Here is a 26,596-nt window from a genome sequence, read left to right on the forward strand (position 1 = left end):
TTTCTACATAGATGTTGCTGCTGTACTGAGTGTGATGCAGAGAGGTCTTAGTAGCATTACACAGGATAAAAGTCACCTAATTTTGCATATATATATATATGTGTGCAAAATTAGTTGACTTCTTTATATATATATATATATATATGTTTGTGTGTGTGTGTAACTTCTAATTAATAGTTTTTGCATACCATTAAAATAACAACAATTTCAGAATCAGATTAAAGCTATCAACCAAACGAAACTCGTATCTTTGATATGGACAACTCTTTCATTTTTATCATTTCCTTTTACTGTGAAATTGGTGCTCAAAAGTTCCTTTCTCTATCCTTGAGACAAGTATTTACTATGAGAAACTTACTTATTGAATGTTGCCAAAAGTGTAGTAACCACACATCTGTTATTCTTCAAATATATATTTTCTAAAACATTTGATATTTACTTCACATGTAATAACAGTTATTAAATCTTTCTTAAGTCTTCTTTGTGGAGCCATAATGTAAAGCACTACACACATAGGAGAAGCACCATGGGAACAAATGCAAAGAGGGAGTAGAAGTGTTGTTAGTAGCTGAGTAACTTACTAGTCACATTACAACCCAGAGAGGCATAGTAACAGGAGTACAGGAAGTCTGGAAACCCTGCAGGACGATGAGTTTTAAGAGGTCCAACATCATTCATAAAAGGTTTTAAAATTGTTAGATAATTCATAGGTCAACAAATATGTAAAAATGGAAGACATTCCTGCAATCACTACTAAATCTACTAGACAAGGACATAAACTTCATCATCTGGTAGCTCAAATTGGAGAAATTTAGGTGTTTAAATAAGCCTTCTTTTGGTTTAAATTTTCCGCAGTGTGGTAACATTTCCCCAGGGCTGGTGGTGGCTCTTTGCAGGCTCTGCACTGCATGCTTTACCCCAGCCATGAGCTGGAAAGACACTACTGACTGCATTACAGGAGAAGACCAACTCTCTGACTGAACTGATCTTCTTTCTTTTTGAACTTTAGCAGGCTTTGTGCATTAAACTCTCTTTATTGCCAGAGTAGCCAGGAAACAAGCACAGTCATGGTTAATTGTTCATAACTATTCCACTTGAGAATTCAAGTGAGCCTCCCAGCAACAGCACACATGGAAATGGCCTCAAGCTGTGCCAGGGGAAGTTGAAGTTGGACATCAGGAAGAATTTCTTCACAGAAAGGGTTGTTAAGCATTGGAACAGCTGCCCAGGGAAGCAGTGGAGTCACCATCCCTGGAAGTGTTCAACAAACAACTGGGTGTGGCACCTAATGCTACGGCTCTAGTTGACAAGGTGGTGTTTGCTTAGAGGATGGACTCTATGATCTAGGAGGTCTTTTCCAAACTTATTGATTCCATAATCCTACGATTTTCACTGGGTCTGAATATGATTGAAAAAAATTTTAAGTCATTAAGATGAACAAAACTTTCTAAACCAAGTTTTTAGTCATGTTTGAAACAAAGTACAAGAGAGCTGCCTGCTTTCCAGACATTTTTATGCATATGTGGGTGCCATGGTAATATGCATCCATAATGAACAGTAATACCCACATTAACAGCTGCAAAAATATCATCCTATTTATCCATGAGTCTACTTGCTTTGGCTTACTGAAGATTTTTTAAAAAACCATTAAGGTGACAGCTTGCATCACATGAAAGTATCACACGTGCTCAGCCTTTTAAACCACTTTTAAACCATGTTTCTTGTAGGACAGCACAATGCAATACAATATTTTTCCTAAGTCTCAAAATTGCTCCTTAATGTTCTTCCTGCAGTCAGGAACTGCAGTCTAGGTCATGCTGGACAAAGGTAATGACTAACATAGTATGTTACAATTAGCTTATTTGTAATGTCTCAAAAGACAATCAATAACATAAAGACCTTCATTTATATATATCAAACCCACATATACTCCTTTTAATTGAAAAGCTCTTAACTCCAGTCATTTCCTGGATATAAAGCTATCTTACTCGAGCTCCAGCATTTTTAATTTCCCTTGCATTGAAAAGCAGTATCCTCAGCTCACAAGTAATGCTTACATAAAAGCCTCACAGTCAGATCTCTTGGTGCCACATTGTTTTTCAGGATATGAAGACAACAGTAAGGTAAACACTCTACTACTGCAAAATAAACACTATGTAGCCACAAAGCAGTGATGACATCACCTGTAAATTATATGGGATTAATTTTCTGCAATGTAAACTGACTGTCTATGTCTCCTGTTCCTCAATGCACTCTAAAACTGTTTGTTGAGAACAATTAATATCTTCCGGTTCTAAAGCAAAGATAATTCCTCCTTAGGGCATTACTTCATGTTTCACCTTTTGTGTATCTAAAAAGCTTGCTTCCTCCCTCCTGAATGAGAATGTCCTTGCTCAAACAACACATTTAAATGCTATTGATATTTCAAAGCTGCCTCAGGTGTGCCTAAGTCAAAAGCTTGCAGAGAATAAGATTTTAAATAGCCAGACATGTTTCTGCAGCTTTTTTTCCCCTAGAGTTTAAATAAATAACACAAGAACAGCTGTATTGGACCAGAGGTAACATAGATATAGCCCACTAACCTGTCTCTATTTGTGGCCAAAAAGGGATTCCTACCCAAGAGAATAAGATTAGGGAAAGGATGCAGTGATACATCCCCAGAATAAGCTCTCCACTTTACAAGATCTGCAGACCTGAGATTTCTACTTCTGTGACTGCAAGTTAAGTGTGATTCCAGCACTCAGGTACTACATATAGGAATGTGCTTGTTTTGGAAACTATTCTTTAAGATACAAAAAGTACTGATCTTAAGCAGTGACATATGATATTAAGAAAATATTGCTATAAAGGAGTTAACACTGAACTTCACATATATGTTTCTCATTAACCTTTTGCCCAACCAATTTGAGAAGTTGTGGATGCCCCACACCTTGTATTATAGGCCAGACTGGATGGAGCTCTAAACAACCCATAGCAGGGGGTAGAAACTGGATGACCTTTAAGGCACTTTCCAACCCAAGCCATTCTATGATTCTATGATCTATTCTTGTCATAAAAAAATATTGTTTTAAAAATACAGGTAGAATAATGGATATTACTATTTTTAAAAACCCAATAATTAGATAATTGTTTTATCTGTATGAAAAACTTTAGCTTCTTTTTTTTTCTCCTTGCCAATTCTCTGAAAAAGCTGAAAAGAGAACACATTTGATTCTATCACTATGGCAAGCAAAGTACATTCAAATCTTCACTTCATCTGTGCTAACTAATATGCTGCTTCAAATAAAGTAACCCCAGAGTGACAATCAATCTCTCAGGGTGTAGAAGTGCCATTCGAAAGCCTTTCTGCTTTTCAAACTAGAGTGGCAATAATGGCATCTGCACAGAAATACTTTCTACATATTTGCCTCCTCTCAGGAAGGCTTCTCAGCTGTAATTTAGTCTATCAATAATTCTCCATCCTTTATGTGGTATATACCTTGCATATACACAGCTAGCATGGATTCTTCTTGTTTTGAAACAGCTCAGAAATTGGAAACTGCCACCACAGAACTTTAATGAACTCAGCTAAAAAGATGCTGACCATATCCATTCTCTCTTTCAAAACACAGACACAGAGTATCAATTCATTCTAGTACTCCTCAAAACTTTTTTTTTTTTTTTTGATGGGGAGAAGCAGCACCAACAGATGCGCCAACAGGTGCTAATTCACAATTTGGGTGATGAAAGGTTTATTGTAGTGTCCTGTGGTATCATGCTGAATGAAATGCTCATCAGGAACCAAAGTGGATGCAACTTACAGAAAAAAAAACAGCCTGTTAAAAAAAACAACTTTTGAGGACATCAAACTTAGCAACTGAGTGTTTAATTTTCAACAATATCCAGAACTTCAGGTGGAGAGGAGATTCTTCTGCTAATCATTTGTAGAAGAATAAAGATGACATTGAGCATCTGAATCCTTCTTTACTTTACATCACTCTTTACTGGACTTGGCCTTGTTTAATTTACAAGACAGACATGTGTTTCTGGTATGATGACCTTGTGGCTAAGTTTGTCTGCAAGAAGTTCTTGCATTTGAGGAATCCTGCACATTGAATTTGCCTCTGGTGCTAAATAGGTCTCTGCCAGCTTTTTTCCTTTTTCAACTTCATTTACTTTACTTCACACACTCATATGTCAGAGATTAGAAGTTTCATGTAAAAAAAACATGAGTGAGAGCAATATTTTCATTCATAAGTAAGATTTGTGGCCAAAAGGTATGTCCCTTTTTTTAATACCAGCATGCTGTATAGTCACCAGCAAACAACATAATGAGCCAAGTTCATATAATGAATAAATTGCTTCAGATTGACTTGGGAAAGAGGAGAGGACACAAACAGAAAAGGTGAACACATATGTGCATGACACTGCATGACTTCCACTCTAAATTTGAGGTCATTGATTCATTCAATCAACTAAAATAAATAACTTTGCAAATTTGCCTGTGCAGTTTTTCTTCCTTACCTTTTTGCGCTAGTAAGGAAATAAATTCATGGCTTACCTTTCAAAACCAATCTGCCGTAATGTTTTCTCCCATGTCGAACCTGCACAAAGAGAAGAAAAAACAAACACCCTCAGTAAAGAACCTTTTTTGTATGAACACTCTTTTCCTTTCCTTGTGCAGCTGGGATCTGTACATTAAGGAGATTTTTCCACCCCTAGACAAGTACCTGTAAATAACACGTTTTCTCCAGAGTGGAGAACTGTTGACAGAGGCTACCACTGGGTGACACAGCAGTGAGAGGGGTATCAGCCCATACAACTTCACATTGCAGAGCAGCTACAGTTCACTGCAATTCCAAGGGTGGTCTCCTCTGCTAGAGCAATGTGATCTGATCTGGAAGCGCTGAGCTGGCATCTCACATCATGCACTCTTCACATTTCAGCTTTTCACTTTACTGTACTGTTTGCCTGCTTCTTGCTGAAAGCTTTACAGCTCCTTCTGAAATCCAGCCCTTTTATTTTTAAGCAAAAGCATGAACATGTACTCATTCTTTATTGTTTAACCCTTCATACAAACAGCTGCAAAGGACTCTCTCAAAATGATCAAGGACTCAGCCCCACAAACTACTCAAATGTGCAGACTCGTCCAAAGAATTGCCCTCAGTATTTCTGATGTGCTTAATACAAATTTTAGCTAGATTTTCTCTAAAATAACCCCCAGACACACTTCAAGCACAAGGCGTTTAGTTTTCAGCTCTTGGTAGTTTTTTAGTTTTTTGCCAGTCTCTTTTTTTTTTCCCCAACTATTATGAGGTCATTATAAACACAGGCTACTAAGAGCACAAATATCCCAAGTTATGCAGGTCTGCTTGGCAAATGTGTAGGAGGACATGAAGCTGCATCCTAGTTTGCTCTCTGTCCTTTTGTGCTGCTGTGGGAAATGCAACAGGACTGCATGCCGTGTAAGCAACTACTGCTTTTTTTGAATGATTCATCTCAATCATTCATTGAATTCTCAAAATCAGAGAAGTGACAAAAAATCCTGTTGTTGATGCATTCCATCACTTAAAGGGAAATACAAATTAGGAACAAAAAATTCCCTGTGAGTGGCATTAAGCAGCACTTTGAATTGCCCCCATTCTGTGCAAAGCAGGCAGGGATTTCAGGCCCATATCCAGCAAAACACAAAGCAGAAAGAGACTTCAAAAGCAAGGTGGAAAAAGCTCTACCTTCACTATGTGGGGAAAAAAAAGGAAGTTAAATTGCGTTCTGGAATAACCAAGCAATGTTGATTGTTTGATGAACAGCGAGATCGTTTACTGTGGCATCTCTATTTGCCTGAGGTGGGGCAAAACTTCTGCCTGCACAACTACATAAGACAATACAGTTCTCACACTGAGTCAATATTTTATGAAAAAAAGTCCTCTAAAGACACTTCTAAAGCAGGGCAAGAAATACTCTCACACATTTATTACAAATAAATGTGAAAAACGAAAATAATGTCTAGCATAAAGAACCATAAATGATTGAGATAAATAAAGACCTGCTTCATTAATGTATCCCCCAAACCCATTATCTTCTGCTCTTCTCTGGAGTGAAACCCATTTCACACAGCACCTATGAATCAAGTCATTGTTAAAAAGATGACTGTGCCACTCCACAGGTAGCAGGGCAGACACAAGCAATTTTCCATATATTTTACGCAATCCTGCTGGCTTTGGAAGAGTAGCCAACTCTGAAGATTTGAAGTGTGTTGAAGAAAAGAAATCTCAACAGCACTTCCTAAAGCAAAGACCAGTACTGACATCTTTAGTCTGAGTTTCTGTGCTTTCCACTGTTATGTACATGTGCACATATGTATGTATTGATATATGTATGAATTTTTTACCCCATGATTGGCTACACCTCATTTGTAATATATAGATAGAGTCCTACTGGAGAGGGAGGATGGGGGGAGAGAGAGAAAGGAAAAAAGGTTTAGAGGAAAGGGAATTGTGTCTCCATTGGTTTGAAACAATCTTTTGGCTGCAGCTGGCCACCAGAATACTCTTTGAAATGCATCTGACTCCTCTGAAGCAAAGCCTGCCAAGAACACAACTAACATTTCATATTAAAAAAACAAATCTTTTTTATGGAGTCTTATTTTAAAAAGTTTGTGATCTAAACATTGGGTTTTAAGACTTGCCAATTCCATTCACAATAGTATCAACTTCTACACCACACTGAGAGCCAAAAGTAAATACCCTGAGGTAACAGAAGCACTAAAAAGAATAGCGCTATTAAAAGTCTAGAAAACCCACTATTTGATTTAAACCTTACCCGTTGCTTCCAAAACATAAAACAGGGTTTAAATCACATAATTCTCATTAAAATAAAAAAAGGAGTAATCAAGAATTAAAGACTTGATCCTGCTCCCAAGGAAATCAATAGGAATTTGGCTATTCAATTCAATCTTTCTCTCTGCTGGGACTGGGGAAAACAGTCACCCCTTGACTTTCAGAATCAATCAACTACTACACTTGAGTTACTAAGTTAAGGTGGCTTCCCTTTGCTTTCTTTTTTTTCTTAACACCGCAACAAAAATACCATAACCGTTTGTAGCAATGCCTGAATCTGGTACCCATGTAATTAAGGTTTTTTTCCAAATATTTTCTCCAGAGTGCCTGACCATCTTCATTTATTCCAAAAATTCTGTTTCACTTTAACAGTTCTAGCTTCAATATTCTTCAGAGTGATGAAGCATAAGGCGCTCCCAGAATTTCTGCTTACATTTAATAGGAGCAATAGTAACATGCACACCATGTTCACATATGCACTCAGTGAAATCCTAGCTTACAAATGACAGTATAAGAATATGAGATTTAATAAGATAAAATCCAGAATACCTTCCTTAAATCAAAAGTTGCCTTCTTTGACAGGTAGGTTTTCATTCACAAGGCAGCTGCCATATTTAATTTGGCTTGGTTACAACTCTGCTTACCATGAACTCACTAAGGGTGAGAGGACTCACACCACTGCTGGGTTGTTTACCTTACAAAACATGAAGGTGTCTTGCTGCTGAAGTGCACTGGTGGGCATAGGGAAAACACACAATGACATATTCACGGGATCACAGAATCATGGAATCATGGAATACCAGGTCAGAAAGAGGACATCAAGGACCATCTGATCCAACCTTGGACAACAGCACAGGCTAAACAAGATGCCCCAGCACCCTGTCTAGCTGGATGTTAAAAGTGACCAATACTGGGAAGAATACTGGGGAAGTGATTTTCATCCTTTTATGGAGGTTGCACAACTATTCACCTTGAGCCATATCATGCCCTATCTGCCACTGCTGCAGGGATCTGTAGCTGCTGAGGGAGAAGTCTGACATGCATTGTAATTGAAACTCATGCCTCCTCTGCCATTCCCCTGCATAGGTGCACGAAGGGCACAGGTGGTCCCCATGACTATATGCAATGATTACCAACAGCTTGCTGCTTTCTCACTTCTCCAGAGTTAGTGGCTACTTTAAGAACTACATGCCTGTGCCTGACTCTGCTCTTGAGGCTTTCTAACAGGAAAAATAATAATTCTTGCATTCTTTTCTCACTGTGATCTGACATAAGGAACAGAGAGGAAAAATGGGGCTTAACTGAACCAAAAGACAATGTTTGACATTTTTCAGTAAGCATTAGGTGAGCCTGTCAAAATTCAAGTATACAATCCAAATTATATGAAGATCTCCAAAAACTTGAAATAGGAAAAAATATCTGTTAATTCCATCAATCCATCAATCCAAAGTTTAAAAGGTGTTTTCTGAGTCTGTCAGTGGGGTGTCACAGAGAGTCACCCAGACTCTCTGAAGGAACCAGCAAGATACCAGACATACCCCATGACACTTAGCTCATGAGTAACATGCAGCTGTGACATACATAAACCTATTATGATACTTCAGAAAGAGGCAGATATTTTTGCAATAGTAACTTCAGCGATCTTTATCCTAACATTTTGAAGGAAAAGAACTTCAGAAGAACAGCTGAATTTGTAATGATTAAAACATTCCTATCAATTTCAAAACTTTGATCTTAGGCCTGTGACACTTACTAGCATTCTCCAAACCATGGGAAAAAAAAAACCAAAGGAAAATCAGGTATTCAAGAGATACAAAACAGAGATTCAGAATACTCCAGAAATGGAAAGAAACACTTTTCTAAACCTTTCCATTGCAGGCGCAACTTCTCTCAACTCTGCTTCTCAAACAACAGAGAGAAGGGCAGAAGTTTGCAGAGTCCAGCCCAGCCAGACTAGTGGGGGCACCTGAGTTTCTTGAATACACACCTTACAGCTCTCAAAAAATTGAATGAACACATTGGCTTGTCCTGCTGCAGATTCTTCACACATACTGTATAAACCACTCGAGGGTCTGCAGTCTATTTTCAATGGATTGGGAAACATTGCTCTGCTGGGTATTCTCCTTTATCACCTCAGTACTTACTAACAAGTAACTAGCAAGTGTTACCATTAGTAATGAGCTGAAATGTTCACACCTGATAAAAACTGCCATATTCAGAACATATTTGTTTCAGCAGCTTCATATATTATTAACAGCCTTTACAGTTGCTTGTTCCTAGTAGCAAGCTTCTATCTTCTTCCAAACACAAACTAAAACAATTATGTTATTTTAAGAAATCCTACTTTTTTTTTGCTGTTTAATAAATATAAACCCACAGGTTTTATGCAACCAAACAGTAGTTTTGACTAGAGAAATGTAGGTGGCATAGGGAAGGACTTTTTCTTACTTGCTGCACAGTACCATACAGGTACTATTAATATTTACTTGCTCTTGGCTATCCAATAGTTAGTTACATGCAATGTGACTCTTACAGAAATAACAATTTCTCTCATGTGAAGGACATCAGACAATGCTACCTTGGCATTTAGTATCCATCTGTCTATTTTGAGAAATAAAGCTCTCTTGCACTTCCTCTTCCCTTGATCCAAAGTACTTAGCCTGCATCGTGAACTCATCACTTGGCAATTTTATCTCCAGTCTGTCATCTGGGATAATGACAACACTTTATTTTAGCATGAGATCTCCTAGTACAGCATATTACTACTATGCTGTGTTCATGCTGATGTTTTAATTCAGAGCTGGAGAGTATTTCTTGGGCAAATTTTTTACCATGCTTTGGTTTGCACAACAGAACAAACTGGATTCCTTTCACATGAAACTAAAGCACAGCCCAATGACCCAACTGCTGTGTTTCAGCCACCAGCTCTTTTTCTGTCTGCATGACCAGAGCAGAGCTAATCCACACTCAAAACACATCAAAACCTGGCAGACAAGGGCTCTGCACCAAATGCTTCACCCCCATCACACTGTGCTGCTTGCTGAGACACTCAACTCACTCCACCACTCCCTGTGCCTGTCCAAGAGTGCTCCCAGAAAAGTTTCCCAGTTACAGACACCCTGAGGGATGAAGAGGCAGGTCAGGGTGCTCACCCTTAAGATTGTTTTCCGGGCTGTATCCCATCCACTGCAGTGAGCAGGAGCCTTTCTACTGCTCTGATGTACAAACAGAGCTCAGCATTGTCACACTCCCTAAAAAAACCCAGAGAGTCAAACATGTAAGGCAAGACAGCAGATTAGTTAATTTTTAAAGCAACTCGTCAAGGTGAAGAAGTAAGGGAAAATCTGGGCTGCTACAGTTTGCTGTGCATACTGAAGAGACTAAAATCACCAGTAAAATAGAAGCTTAGGGCCAGTGGTCCAGGATTCTGTCTAGATGAAGAAAGTGATTGGTGACTACATACCAGGAAAGAGTCATATCAAGAAGAAAGATCAGATGTTGCAAGTCTTTACTTGCCTTCCACTCATACCAGCTTTCAACAGATTTTTTTACTGAATAAAAAGCACAAATTTGATCCCGTCACAATAATGTCATGGGAAAGATTAACTGTGTATTTTCTCCTCTGAGGAAAATAATAAATTACTATCGTGAGATACAGAAATTGCCTTCCAATAAAAAGAAATCTTGACTCATTCCATGTTAACCGGAAAAATAATCATCAGCAAAAATGCTAATTCTCATCTGAGGAGATGTTATGAGTGGGAACTTTTACTAATAAAATGAGCAGAGGAGGAATATAGAGCAAAGTGCAGTAGTACTGACACTACATTTGTGTGTGTGCACACACATGCATATTGCTTTAAGGTGAGCATTAAGAAGACAATGGCTATGGTAAAGTCATTAGCAGCTGTATGTGAGCAGTCACCTCTTCCAGCCTGTGGCTTCCCTGGGAGCTCTGGGGCTCCAGATATGTGTCAGAAGAGCTCTCACAGAGAAGTGGAGACCCTAAAAGCAGCTGCTCCACAGGTGTAATCCATATTCACTCTTTCTCTCAGTATCTTGATTAGCACTTAGAAACTGGGAGACTGGGAGAGCATTGTTTTTTTTTTTTTAAACTAACCATGTAACTTAAGATAGACAACACTATGTGAAACACCCCTTAGTGCACCTGGAATATAATTGATCCAGCATCTTGCTGGAGGCAGGGCCAGATGCCAGCTCACTTTGCTTGATGGTAAAACCTGTGTCTCTGAGCCCAATGCAAAGTCCACAGAAATAACTGGAAAGTCTTGCACTGAGTTAATGGGCTTTGATAGTTTGCTGAAATGAAGAGCAATGAGGAACAATTAAAAAAAAGAAAAAAAAAATCAATCTCTATACATGAAGATGACCTGACAATTAAACGGCAAGTTAAGACATGTGGGGAAAAAAATAATGACCTGAAGAAATAAAATGTGGGAAAGTACTTTATTCATTTTTTTCTCCCATAAAAGATCTGTTTGAAATGATACACAGGTAAGAAGACAAATTTAAATTGGCTGAATTGCTTCACAGACTTTTTTTAACCAGCTTTTTCACAAGGATGGCAGGTTCCCTAATTTTTGTAAAAATCATGACTTCTTTTATCTGCTTAGATATATCAGACACTCTTACAGGCAATCTTTCCCTGCAATACACACAGGCTTAAAACCACTCTTATTTTAACCTCATTTAATTTCAAATTTATTTTCTCAATGAGGCAGCAAAACAGCAAAACCCAAAGCACTAGAATATCCTTGGGGAATGTATTCCAGATGAAACCCGAGACATCTAGCTAATGGAAAGGGCTTTTTTGCTTTTGTTTAATATTTTATTTATCTATTTGTTTGCTGTAATGGTTGGTTAGTGGGTTTTAACCCAAATTTCCAAGTATACTTCAGATTTGAATTCATTCTGCCATCTTTTATTTTTCCTTTTGAAATAGAGCCACTCCCCTTTCCCCATCACTGTAGACCACTTCGAAAATGGATGAGGAAAAGGAAACAATGTGCAGAGCAGAACATTGCAGGTTACCAGCACAGAATCCCACTAAGGGAATAAAGGGTAGCAAGTCAGATGGTCCATAGGTATCTCTTATTCCTCTTTACGGCAGAAAATTGTGTCAAGGCTCCAGGGAACAGCCTCAAAGGAAGGCTGCTTTTGCTGCTGCTGCCATGGGGGATTGCCAACCTTAAGCCAGAGTCACAGAGTTTAAGAGGATCAAAGTTCGCTCCAGACCTTCTGAACAGGAAAAATAATAATTTAATGAGTCCTTTTTCAAATATGGCAGACTGGCTTTGCTTTAGTTTTCAAAGTAAAAGAAAATTTGTATTAAGTTTTATTTTTCATAAGCCTGAAGAAAATAAGGTTTTTCTCCATTTTTATCGGAAGAAAAATTCTCTGGTCTCCTATCCCAAGCAACACTGCTCTGTCTGCTAAAGAGTATCTCAGAGGCAAGGTCTTAACTTCAGAGTACAAGTGACAGGCATCCTTCCAACCTCTAGAGCTACACTCTGCTTACTTTTATTGTAACATATTATACTGTTATGAATAATAACATCGACCTAGTTTCTTGCAGCGTAGAATGTGTGCAACATACCAGCACAAGGAATTTGCTTTTCATTGTCTCATTTTCTCTTTTTGTCTCATCTGATGGAGGGGAAGTGGGCACATGATTCTTCATGGATTTTTCAGCATAGACACAGAGGAAGGGGGAAATAAACAAGAAGTGCGTCTGCTGTAGCAAATCCATATACAAAAAAATATGGATGTCATAAATAAGAACAGGAAACTAGGAAATCTTGCACAGAAACAGGAGGGACATTATGACAACAAACCCCAGCATTCCAGTGGTGGCATCTTTGACTCCACTAACATACTGCACACCAGGTAAACCATGCTTTTTCTCTGAAATTGCTTTCTGGATTTTTAACTTATTTCTTTTCCTAAAGTTACTAGAGAACCATTTCGTTCACACGATTGCCTTCAGAGATTAGGGAAATTTTTGCACAGTACAATGTAGACAGCAATTTGTTCTTAGGCATAAGGTCCTGCCCACAGTCTCAGCTTTCAAAAAACAAAACAAAACAAAATAAAACCCAGCCAATTTTTTTTTCAGACTAGAATGACACAAGTGCTGTGGGAAGGACAATATCCAGAATAAACTTCAGAAAATAGATGCGTACAAACCTAGCACACCACCTTCCCCAGAAGCAGAAAGCAGCATTTTCAAACCCTCCCTCTGTCTGTATGTCTTTAAGAGAAGGCAGCAGTGACTGCATCCAGCAGCCAGACATGCAGGGCATGGAAGCTGGCTCACTCCCAGAGATCCCTTCAGAGAAGAAATCTGGATGCAGAAGGATGTGCTCCTCTGGGCAGTAGTGTGAAGCAGGCACACAGACTCAACCAACCAGGATAGGGCAGCAATAGCAAGAGATGTTATTTTTCCTCCCTAGAAAATATGAAGATGCTTTATCTATTTCAGCTGAAAAGTATAAACATGTAAGCACTGAACAAAGGGTTTCTTTTGGTTTAATTTTCTTTCTCTTTGCAAAGCTAAAAATTCGGCGATTTCGTTCAAATTTTCACAAAGCTCTAGTCTGTGAGATCAGAAAGTACAAAGATCTTCTGCTCCCCAGCTCCCATTCCTCTCATTCAAGACAGAGCTGACTGTGTAGCTACAAGGGTGTTCAGAGAAAGCAAAACTGACATAAGAACCAGGGAAAACAGAAGGCAATGAGGTGCCAGTCACAGGCTCAGCCCAATTCCTTGCTTCTAGGCATAGGTGGTTTGAAAACGTTGGTGCCACTCACTGGGAGAGGAGTCCATACAGACAAGGGGGGTGGGGAGGAGGAGTTTGGGCAACTCAAACTGGTGAGACACACCAACACCAGAGACCCACCTACTCACCCACCTCTTTTCCAGCTCACAAGCACACAGCTTTCAGCACCCCCTGCCAAGCCAGGAGAGACACGAGTCATGCACTTTGCCACCTGCAATCTGCTCCCCTGCACACCTGGAACATCTGCTGGATTTCAGCACCACTGGCTGGGGACAAGAGCCACAGGTGAGTATTACAGATCTGTGCTTTGATCACGACCTGGGGAACAGGTGAAGCCTGTACTAGAAGTACCCAGACAGGTTTCATAGGGATCCAGCTCTATGTGATTGCTTTAGTTTCATCTGTAACAGACTGCAGGATAACATTCAGCGTACTAGGAGCTCATATCCCAACACTTAATTGGTATGCCACAAATAGCATGACCACTATCAACAAATTAAAGAAATCCCTGGGTTGCCTAATAATTTCCATTTTTAAAAGCACTCCATACTTTTTTCCCTGTATGCTCTAAACAGTTTACAAATAGTTTGCTCTTTCTACAGTTACAGGCTTAATTAGGAGTATTAAGAGTAATTTCTCCCCATTTAGTTTGCTTCACTAAGTCTTAGCCAAAAAAACTCAATAAAAGCACTGAAACCTTTGCTATTCTCACATGCTATTCGATGATAAGAGTATTCTCACACTTACTTAAAGTATGGTTATTTTGTCCTCACTGGAATGTGTTTAATTTGACTGCTTCATTAGGGTATTAAGAGAGTCATACCTTTCAAGTGAATACTGAAGAGAATGATGAGCAGGAATAATTTTCTACTCAGCAGGCATTTTAATTTCACAGAAATCATGGGCTGTTTAGACTTGTGACTCTCAAATGCATTCTTAAATCATGTGTTTTATTTATTCACGTGCTGCTTCATTAGAAGTGATATTACATCAGGCCTAATAGAAAAAGGACAAACACTTTATTGTTTGCCTCTTTTCAAAGATGCATGGCCAACAACAGCAACACTTCAAAGCTGCTGCCAGTTGGCAAATTTTCCCAGTCCAAGCAGGTCTGAAGAACTGGAAGGTCCCACAGTGGGAGTAGCATGTCAAGTGATGGAACACAGGTGCAGAATTAGAGAATAAGCAGTTTATAAAGTACCTCTAAGTGTGTCTTAAAAAACTTATTGGAAATATTGTTCTGCTCAAAATAATACACATCAAAAATGCTACAGTTCAAGAGAACTTGTCTAAAGGATATTGGCCCACTTCCTAAAACTGTCTCACCCCAAACTTTCCTCTGCATCAATTTTACAAAACTAATACCTGAATATACAAATCTGGGCATCTTGGCAACATTTTCCACAAAGCATAAAGGCTATTAAAATTTCTTGTCTTTCCCAGCTGAAATGCATTGAGTATTTTTTATGCAGTTGAAACTGTGAGCTATTCACAGCACTGGGGGACAACGAACCTCTTACATTCTGAAATGAAAGCAAAGACACAAAGGAGAGAAAAAAATATATTTGATAGGAAAATGGGCTGGAAAGTATAAAAGAGAGATTTCTAACAAAGAACAAGTCATACATAAAAACATTGACTTCTATTGAAAAGAGATGTGAATGTAAATGTTTGCATTAAATCTAAATTTAATTTAGATCTAAATGAATCGATACTTCAGTCATTCAGTCATTTTTATCTGCAGTGATTTCTTTGAAGACACTTTACAAAAGAAAAAAAAATCACAGTCTAAAACCTTCATACTACCCTATCTAACTACTAATTTGGAAAGGATTAAGTGGTAATAACAATGCTAATAACAATAATAACAACGCTAATACTACTATGACTAAATAAATTCTACTACTACCAAAAAATTCTATGTGAACAGATCTGTGCATTTATTTTGTACAGCCAGTGGATGTAAAGCATTAAGACTTCCACAGGAGTCTCAGTAATATTGCATCCAGCTTTAAGAATTATATTTTCAGGATAGATTTCCTCAAGTTTTTACACTTTTGATGACATCACCATATCTGCATAGGACAGAAGGACAAAATGATGCCTAATTGGTTCTGCTTATGGGGTAAGAGAGGTTCTGATAAAAAGGAACTATTAAAAAAGCACATGAAGATGCAAGAAGGACTCACTTCAAAAGGATGCTGCAATTGTTGGTGCTTACAGATGTTTGCCTTATAACATCTGGTCTCTGAAATCAGGCTGCAAAGCAAGATGATACTGAAATACTGTCAAGATCTCACATCTCAGGCCATCTCAGAGAAAACCTGAAAAGCTCCAACGTCAGGCACATCTGTCCCTACCTAGATAGGCACCCACTGGCACACCAGTGGAGGCTTGGGGATTAAAATCATATCAGCAGGACAAACACTTAGAAAATTTAAAGTAAAGAAACAAACTAGTTCTGGGACAGTTAATCCCTTCAGAAGATTCAGACATCTGTAACTTCACAAGGACCAACTTTCCAAAATCTGCATATGTTTTGGTTTCTTAAGCATCAATTTGAAAGTAATGTTATTCATTTTTAACAAAAGAGCAACAAACAAAATAGGGTCAGTGGATGGCTTGGCAAATATCAAATATAGCAAAGCTTCCAAGCTACTGGTCAGGCTAGAAGAGTTGTGAGCAAAAGCAAATACTACTTAACAGATTTTGAAGGTCTCTGTGAAACATTCTCTGACTACTGTCAAATTTTGTTAAATTTTATTTTTACTATCAACTGTGTACACTAGAAAAGACACCTCAAACAGGTAGCAAATGTCACTGCCCAACCTAACATGGCCAATTTTATCATCCAAACATTTGGGATTTTTACAAAGGGAAAACCTATTCACTATTTAAAATGTACTCAAATTCACCTTATATCTTCTAGAATTTGAATGAGCCGCATGGCTAGTAAGTCTTTACAGCTACTGTTCCTTGTGCTTTACAGGAACATAATTATGTGTTGGTGGCCACATCTTCAATCCACAGAAGAGTGAACTGCACTCCCTCTTTTCCTCTTCCTGTGCTCCTCAGCCCACCTTAATATTTCACCTCTATAGCAGGAGGGCAAATTTGGATTCTTCATGACTCTGAATTGAAGAACTAGTCATGTCAAGAACTCTGAAAAGTCAACACTTCTGAGGAGAGCAAGGCCAGCCTTTCAGAGGAAAAACACATGAAATCCCAAGAGCCCAGAAGTCCACAAATGTCAAAGGAAATCCCTCACACCACTGAGGCTGGATGTGCAGATAGAGGGACAGAGGAGATATTTGTTTTATACAACCCGGTTCTCCACCTCTTTCCAAGAACAAAGACTACCCTGCCAAAGTCCGTGCCCTAGGTCAGCCCCACCAGCAAGAAGTCATTGCATTTGTGGAAGAAAAACTGTATTCAATCTGCTTAAGAACTTAGTTGTCTTCTAAGTGGTAAAAACTGGTGACACTCTAGTGTAAGGGTAAAAGACCCAAAAAGAAAACAAACAAGCCCCTTAAAATTACTTATGAACAAAAAAAAGGAGAAGAAACAACGTTACAGGTTATTAATCTGACTTATTTTCTCATTGGGCATTAGTTTCACATTACTTGAGATTTTAAAGCAATTTCTAGCTTTAAATAAATACTGCTTCAGTCAAAATTATGTACAGAATTAAGGATTAGTTCACGAGAGAGATTATAGACTTTGGGTAGATTTTTTTCCCATTAGGGCCTCATAACACAGCAATTGTTGAATTAGTAATACATTTGTCAAACCTAGTAAGCAATTACAGTTAATACATATAAAACAAATTACTGCTCCATTTCAGCATGTGAAAAGCAAAAGTTTGGCATGAGGTTCTAATTATCTACTTAACGTGAGTCATGCCAAAAACAGTGGGACAAATTGTATCTTAACTCCCAATGTGACCCTACTGAATCCAGCTTCTCTGCATCATGGCACCAGTCCCAAAAGCAGAGTATCCAGCAGGACTTGTCTGCAGCAGCCTGCAGAAACCAAAAGTCAAAGGGTAAGGGTGGGAGCTGCCAGTTAAGAACAAACGCAACAAGCCAGCCCAAGTGATTCCTCTGAGGGGGTCAAACCTCGACCAGAGATAACTAATGGCTTCTTTTCCATTTCCACAACACAGTGAAGAAATAAATACTTATGCTATGTCAAAAATAATGGCCCATACTCCATACAGAAAAGCCTGGCACAAACAAGTGACTTTGTGTTGATAGGTTTTTACACATGAGCTATGGACCCTGAAAGATGTTACACAGCCCAACCTTCTACTGGCTCTCTTTTGAGAGTGGAGCAGAGACAGGCTGACATTGGAGATTAGGTTTTTTTAAAACCCTGTTAAATAATTCAGGGCTTCATCTCTTGCACAGCTGCTCTTAGCAGTTTCCGTGGAGTGATGTGGGAGCTGTGAGCAAAATTATCTCAGCTTTGAGAGCTGCATGTAACTTCCTATTTCATTGTATGCTGAAGAGTATGCATTAAACCAATACAAATACCAAATTTCACAGGCAACAATGAAAAATTAAAAGTCTGAAAAGGAAAATAAAGAGTCACTTTAATGTGTTGCCGTCTCACATGTCAGAGGGAAGCCAAGAAACAAATTCCACACTTTGATTTATGAACAAGCTCATCAGAGATCTAAACCATTGCTCTTAAGATATCTCACATTTTGTGCATTCCTATGCCAAGAATTCAATTCTCTCAAATTTCTTTCTAGATTCAAGGAAAATATCTTTCCTGGGGGATTTGCTGGCACCAGCACTGTCTAAGGGCCAGGAAATGGTGGGATCCAGCTGAGCTGAGGGCTGTGTAAAAACACAGAAGTACACAGTGATTGCCTTGAAAAATGCAGTCCCGACAGGATAAAAAAGCTGGAGGAAATGCTAAAATTCAGTATTTTATGAAGGGCTAAGAGAAGAGGAGGCTCTAGGCTATACAGAACTGAGGCACAACACTGAATCTTGATGCTCAGTAACACGCTACTGCAGCTTCTCATCTTCCCTCAGATGGAAAGAAGTTTCTCTTTAGGTAGCCCATAAGGGACAGAGACACTGTGCATTTCCTCTTGTATCAGGCCCAACAAATGCACACATTTCTCAAATCTTTTCTCTCATTCTTTCATCTTTGAAGCTGGCCTAACAGAATGGCTGTGGATGATGGCTGTGTCCTGGAGAAGATCCTCCAGGAGCTCAAATCGTTTAAAGTGAGAAAATGAACAAATAATGACTTCTTGATTTACTGCATACATCTCTCCCTCCCTCCATGCTATTTTCCCCATTATTGCAAGAAGTCACTGAAGAAATTTTTTTCACTGCTGTTTCCAAATGCCTTGAAACCTGACATTTAGAATCTCTGTGTACGTCTAAAACATTGGAAATGTCCTGAGAACCTTTGGAGTGAGCCACTGGGAGAAGAATGGATTTGCCAAGCAGTGATATCAGGACTATAGGATTATGAGACTAAACATCATTTTATTTGCCTCATTTTCAAGAGATTCTTTCAGTGTCAACAGAAAGAGACCACAACAATACTCAGGTCAGATGTTTATGTGACAAACAAGCTAGAAATAGCGTTTGAATTTCTGAGAGAGTGCTCATGTTGGGAGGCCTCCTGCTGCTCTCAGGAAGCATGAACCAGGAATCAATGGTAGAAATGCAAGCAAAGGGAGAAAAATAAGGTATCCCATTACTGCAACAAGTCAAAGGATGAGGGGGGGTGTACATGGCACACATTTATCACTGTAAGAGGAAATGCACTTCAGAAGAAACCCAAATACAGCATGTAAAGATATGTTGGGCTAATTGAACACAGACACAGTTATTGAATGCCACCTCCATGGGGGCTGCCTTATGTTTGGCACACAAATAAAGCAGTTTAGAAAATTGCATTAAATGACAAGTAGTGATAATGGTACAAGATTACACAAAAGGAAGTGATTTTACATAGAAAAGGAAATGGATCCTGATGTACCCTGTACATCTTCTTATATCCGTCACTGCACTGCCTACAGTGAATTAACCTGGATGTGGAAAACAATCCTCTATCAAGGTTTTTACTTGATAAAAACCAAATAAGCTGAAAAAGGCCAATTCACTGCCTTTACTGAGGAACTGGACCGTGGTGAAAGAGGAAGTTCCTGTTTAGGAAGAAGCAGAATCTACATCAGAAGCATATCCACAGCTGAGAACATCTGCAGATAGACACATATTTCAGATAAAATTTTATGATGTTTATTCAAGTCATTAAATGTTTACATAATTGGTACCCTACTGCTTGATTTTTTTAATGTATCACCATATGCCTTTTGGTGTCTTACTTCCTATTAGACTTTTGCACTGGTGAAATACTGTACTTTCTACTAGAAAACAACTGCTGAGAAAGACAGAGAATCAGGACATGATAAATTGAAGAGGAAATCTCCAAGAAGGCCCCCAAGATAGCTCTATGAAATCTGCTCCTGCAGGGCCCAATAGAAACATCAAGGTAAGAAAACAGGTTAGAAAGTAGATCGCTGTCTCATTAAATTTGTCTTAGTAAGAAATAAACACTCACATGCAGAAAAGTTTCCTATCAAGGGCTGGCAGGAAAGGTATGCTCAGGGTAGGTTGTTGCAGAACCACAATATGAAAAAGCTGTCTATGCAAGAAAACTTGAAAATCTTTTTTTTTATCCCAGCAACTGCTCAATTTCTTGTGCACCAAAAAGTTTTAACTCTCCATGGTCAAAGCACATCAATCTTAAATTGAATGTGTTCTTCCATCGCTGGGATGTATCTGCACAGCTATGATGACATTTGCTGACAAAATCCGGTCTAACTTCTCATGAGCTGGGATAAAAACATAAGACCTGATCCTGGTCCCTCTTTATGTCATTTTTGTAAGATGATATTAGGCTTTGGCACTCAAACAGAGTTTAACTATCACTCTGTTAAAAGAAATCTTCTAATAATGATTTTAGTAAATTATTTGATGAGAGATTTCCAACTCATCTTCAGCATTCCACAGAGGCTATAGTGTTTTAGAACTTCCATACAGATACTGTAGATATCAACAAAGGCCTGATAGCAAGGAAGTTGAATTTCCACAAACCCCAAGAACCAGAATTACAAATGGGTACATCTTGAGTTGATGCCAGTGATTTCACAGAAAAGTAACATTAAATTTCCAAGACAAAGCAACAGCAGAGACAGACCAGTCACAGACGTCTCCCAAAACAAAGGGTAGATGGAGCCACAAAAGTTCTTCTAACATAAGGTACTTCCAGTGTGCAACAAATGCAATGAAGTTTAAAAAAGAGGCATGAGGTGGGATGCTGTCACATCAATAAAAACAAATCTCCAGGTGAAAGGTATGTGAGCATATATCCACATATGTGAGCACTGTTCATTTCAAAGCCAAGATTTGACTCGACTCTACACAAAGGAGCACCAGATTTCCAGTTAGAGAGATCATTCAAAGCCTAGCCAAACACTGGGAAATATCCAGAGAGATTATGACCTATCCACATCCTGGACTAAGAATTTCAAATCGCCCCCCCAAAAAAAAACTACTCACATTGTTATTTATGCTGAAATATTACCTAAGTTTTTTTTCCCATTTCTGAGTTCCAAAATACACTAATCTTCTTCACAATAATACATTACTTATTTCATTTAACAGCTTTCATATAGAACCTCCAGCTGAGGAAAGAATAATGAGCAAACACATGTTAGGATAAAGTATCTAAAGAGTGGAGTACTCCTGATGGGTTTGATTTACATCTGAATGGATTTAGCATCAGCATTTGGAAGTTGCAAAGTCTACATTCCCCTCTCCAAACACAATTTTTTCAGCTCATAAACCTTTTTGAAATTTATAACAGCTTGCTGAGCAGTGTCTTCTGCATCCCATATGCTAGGGGGATGGGTGGTTTTATTAATATTAATGGAAAATTACAGCAGCCAAATTTTGTGATCATTGACCCAAATATAGAGGATACTACCTCAGAATCAAACACAGCCAAAAAAGGTACAACTCCAAGGTGAAAGTAGCTATTTGTACCACAAACAGTAACATAAACCAAAAAAAACCCTCTATAAACATGAGATCACTTTGGCAATGATCCTAACTCAGAAAAGGGAACACGACAGTGAGTTTTAAATAAATGCAGTCACTGTGTGACGTACAGAAGACAGAGAGGGAAGTGGAGCAAGTGAGAAATATTTATTCCATTTTCCATAATCTGGTAGGTTTTTACTTTATTTTAAACACCCAAATCCTATTGAAAAATCCTAGGAGACCAAGCATAATGTCATATAAGCCACACATTTAACCTTTCTTTATTCTCAGATCTAGATCTTACACCTTTTCTCAAGTGAGGACAGAAAGCAAGATTTTGTGATTGCTTTTGCTAAATTCTCCTTGCACTAGCACATGGGCGGACACCCAGCTAAGCTTTGCATCCCGCTCCACAGAACAGCCTAACAATGTACCTTCTACCTGCTCATGTAAAAGAGAACTGCTGTTACATATGTAAAAGCTTTAGAGAGGAAAAAAAAAAGGAAAAATGTGATGCATTTAGGCAACACAGAGCTATCCTGTAAGCAGTTCTCTCTCGCCAACCGAGCACTGGTGGTACATCATTGCAGTGTGGTGTTGTAGCACCAGCAATGATATACACACCATCACTTTTATGGCTTCCAGGACACATCAATCCTTGCTAATGAAATGTTTATTTAAAATTAAATATTCTTTACTTAAATTAATAGCTTAATAAAGTACAAATTTTTAATGGGGTTAACAATGTATGTATTACTGTACAACAAAATTTAACTATTGCAAAAAAAAAAGTGAATTTTACATTCCTGGCATACAGCACTGTATTTACAAATTAAAAATATCCTGATACTTCATACAAGTTTTGAGGAATCTCTGAAATCAAGAGCTGCCACTACCTAAAATGTAAAATCTTCTGCTTTTCTCTGAGAAAATTACACAGCAAAACACAGAAGCTGATTTTTGCCTTCTGACTTAATACATCAGCCACCAATAAAATGCAATATTTATTGTCAATTCCTGCAGCTGCTGTTATAGAACGTTTCACTCTTTACTACAGCTAAAAAAAAACCCCAAAAAAACAGGAACTGTGAACTATGAAGGGAAATGCAATACCATTTTTTATTGTTATCCAGAAAGACATAGAATAGATATGGAAACCCATCTTTGACTTTTTCCAGATGTTCATGGAACTCTATCAGCATTCCAGCCTTTGTTTTATGTGGATATGGATTCTGTGAACTTCCTTGCTCAGGATTTTCTTTTTTATCATATATATGAGACAATTCTGACAATGTTTCAGTGGGGATATGAAAAGTCATAAAAACAATCTCAAAATTCATGTGTCATAGGTGTTGTGTAATCTAACTTGTGGAAAGGCTGTTGAGAGAACAGGAGTGTAATGAACAGGTGGTGTTTCACTCTCAAGACAATGCAGTTTCATGAGCTGAAATTTATTTTGGTTAGAAGCCTTCATAAAATTATGATCTGATGAGAGTACAGAAGCAGAAGAGGGGTCCAGTTCAGCATGGCTGTAGAACTGCTACACTAGGCAGAACCATGGCTCACACCTATCTGTCAGCAAGACAAACCTGATCTCTGCCAATTCCCAGAAGTTTTCATTTAAAAGCTGCATAAAAATTTTTAATGGCACCTACAAGTACTACTGGAAATTGAAAATTTTACTTAATTCTGTGCATTGGCTAAAAATTATTTATTCCATCCCCAAAAATCTTGATGAGGCATGACTAGCAGCCTCAGGGACTTCAGAAAAGCAAGTCCAAGTCATGGACTCTGAATACCCACGTCCATCTGCTGACCTTCCCTTCTCCTCCTGTGAATTTTCTGAGCATCTGACTAAGAAGTGCAAGTTCAACAAATCACTCTGGCTCACTATCTCCATTCTGCAGAAAACAGTTATTTACTGTGTTACCAATCCATGGATAACAATATGAACATTATTTCCATTTTGATAACAAGACCCGACCTTTTTTTTTTTTCCTCCCCTGTTAGATCTCAAAGTATTACATCCCCTCTAATCTTGCCTGGTCTGGGCATAGTTTTGAAAGCCCCCTGCTTGGAGTCTAAGAAGTTGAGCTTCTATTCCATTGACTACTAGAGCACATTTTCCTTCCTTGTTGGTACTTACAACTTTCTAAACCTTGGACAATTTCATGGAATTTTATTATTGAAAAAATGGTGCTGAAATGTCCTCTTCCCCACTTAGCGAGGTTGTCTAATAGCGTAATTCAATCAGCCTGACTCCTGAAATTGCACAGGTTGCTGTGCAGTACTAAAACTTAATAATCATAAAAAGTTCCTGCTGTAATGAATGAGGCCCCTCAAGATGAAAATGTGCATGTGTGTTTATATAAACAGAGAGAAACTCAGCGCAATCTGATAAAGGCATCTCTTGTCCCCTTCACACAGCACTGATTGTTAGTGTTTCTGCCAGTCTTGTACTTTATTCTTAGTCAAACATAAAACATCAGATAGTCAAGAATAAGGAAAACTATGTAAATATTCATCTCTGAAATAATGAGAACTGGGAGACCAATAACTTTTACGAAGCTGGAATTGTTGCCAGCACAACAGCATCGGCTCCAATTATTTTTTATTCTTGCCACGTTTGTCTGGGATATCATAGAATTATAGATTCATAGAATCACAATTAGGTCAGAAAAGACCTCTAAGATTACCAAGTCCAACCATTAGCACTACCAGCATGTTCAACACCAAACATCTCAAGTGCCATATCCACATGTTTTTGTTAACTCTTCCAGGCATGATGCTTATAGGACTCCCACCAGTCTTTTCAATTCCACAGGTTTCACACTGCAGCTGTGTTTAATTACCACTAGACCACCACACCCTCCAGGTGTATGTAAGATTTTTTAGGATTAAAATCCAGTTTGGCACCTAAATTAAGGACTGTATTTTAAAGAATGATGGTAATTTGCTAGACTCTACAATGAGCCCTATTCTGGGTGTAATTTGAGTCTTTCGTCATGTCTACAGTGAAGGTAAGAACACGAGTCCTCTCATGAAACATTACATTATTTGCAGACAAATTTGTGGGGTCTAGAAAAAGCAGGAATTTCCTGGAGCCTGCTATGTAGCCAACCATGGCATCACCAACAAACCACATGGACACAATCCCACGACGAGGTCAAAGTCTGCTGGCTCTAAAAGATGAGTTAAAAATCATCCTTTTGCGTTTCAACATTCTAAATTTGTGTGCCAAAAAGAATTTGTGTGCTGCCATGAAAAACAATTTGCTATTTATTTTTTGACCATAGTGACAGTAGGTAAAGTGATCTATGAACAAAAAAACTTAATATGCTATCAGTTCTTATCACAGCGTCCTCTCTACTGGGGGCTGGCTAGCTTCTTTTAAAATGCAGGAGTATACACTTAAATATACTGTTTTACAGGCATCAATGACTAATTAATGTACTCTGAACTACATTACTCTTGATTTCCTTCAGGAACTACATCCATTCACTGTTCTACACCACAGAAGCTTGGAAAAGCTTTTGACAACCACTGGCTGGAGTGCATGCTTTTGAGTGTTTTACACTACTTCAGTGTGAAAACTGTGTTTAACTTGCTTACAGTTTAAAATCTGCATTCAATGATATCTGATGACATATGAAAATCTACTTCATTCTCTTAATCATTTGAAAGATACTGTGTTTTATTCTCCCTATTTCTAGACACATAAAAATAGGACTAAAGTTTTTTCAGGAAATATTTTTGTTACTACACTTTTCACTGATGCTATTGAAAATCTTCCTGGTTTTAGTCTAGATGGTGACTATACCATCTCTGAAATCCAGTTTCTTGATTGCTTTAAACAAACCCCTAAAGAAATGTAGTATGATTAAATTCAGCAGTAAACACAGTACATAAGGATTCATATATGTATATGTTAAAGAACTAGATATCAGGAAAAATGCAAGAGTTGAAATGAAACAAAAGGGGAACGTTTATGACTTTGGAAATCAAGTCGAACCTTCAAAATTCAGAGTTCTTCTCCTTCCAGAGATGTAAAGGATACTTTTTCACCCTTTATGAGTGTTACAGAACAGTTCTTAGTTATTTTGTTCTTTGTTAAGAGTAATCATTGACAGATGTGCTGCACATTGTTTACGTAAAAGGTGTAAGGTACAGCACTTTCTGGCATGCTGTGTGGTTACTGATTTAGACTTGCATATCTGGCAGAACTGGGGGAGGTTTTAAGACAGACTTTCCTTTTGGAAGTAAACTCAAAGAATGCAAGTTCTAATTGTATTTGACCCAGGTTTGGGACTATGTTCTAACACACTGATGCAGGAGAGTCCACCAAAACATTTCAAGTCCAAGCCCATTAAGAAAACACTTTTTTCCTGATGGCTCCAAACCCTATTTATGAGAGCAACGCTCTTTGCTTTGTTTTACAGGGTGATTTGTTTTACATCACAGCTTCCATGAAGGGCTCAGTAAACTCAGCCCTTTCAATTAGAGGTTAACCTCAATTCAAGACCTCATTTTTGTCCAGAGCAGCCCCTAGCCCACACTGCCCAGGGAAGCCCACCCACTGGGGTGCTGCACTGCCAGGATGGCACACCAGAGCTGCCACCCCCAGACACAACACCTCACCTGTCCTTGCAGCTGAGGTGCCCAGCTGGTGGTCCAGCCGTGCAGAGTGGCTGCGGTGAGCAGCTGTCATCATCTCCACTCAGATTTGCTGTTTGCTTTCCAGCTGCTGACGTAAATCACCAAGAGGTGCAGAAGGATGAAGCCTAAGGGCTCTGACCCAGGGACCAACCCCTCTCAAACTTGCAATGTGGGCACAAGTACATGCAAAGGTTCACAGCGTTACACTAACAAATCAGGTTTTCTAAAAATACTCAACACAATTACAT

General features: G+C 38.5%; 1 protein-coding gene across 1 annotated transcript in view; it reads right to left on the reverse strand.

The window, feature by feature from the left end:
• Positions 1-26,596, reverse strand: part of PIEZO2 (piezo type mechanosensitive ion channel component 2) — a gene marked incomplete at both ends in the record, with an annotated part of 285,393 nt that overhangs the window by 147,015 nt on the left and 111,782 nt on the right. Inside the window, one exon of the mRNA XM_084204434.1 lies at positions 4,541-4,583. Within this exon, the coding sequence (XP_084060560.1) occupies positions 4,541-4,583 (43 nt within the window). The remainder of the gene's footprint in view (positions 1-4,540; positions 4,584-26,596) is intronic.

Source organism: Fringilla coelebs (genome assembly GCF_963513975.1).
Source record: "Fringilla coelebs genome assembly, chromosome: 1".
Taxonomy (NCBI): Eukaryota; Metazoa; Chordata; class Aves; order Passeriformes; family Fringillidae; genus Fringilla; species Fringilla coelebs.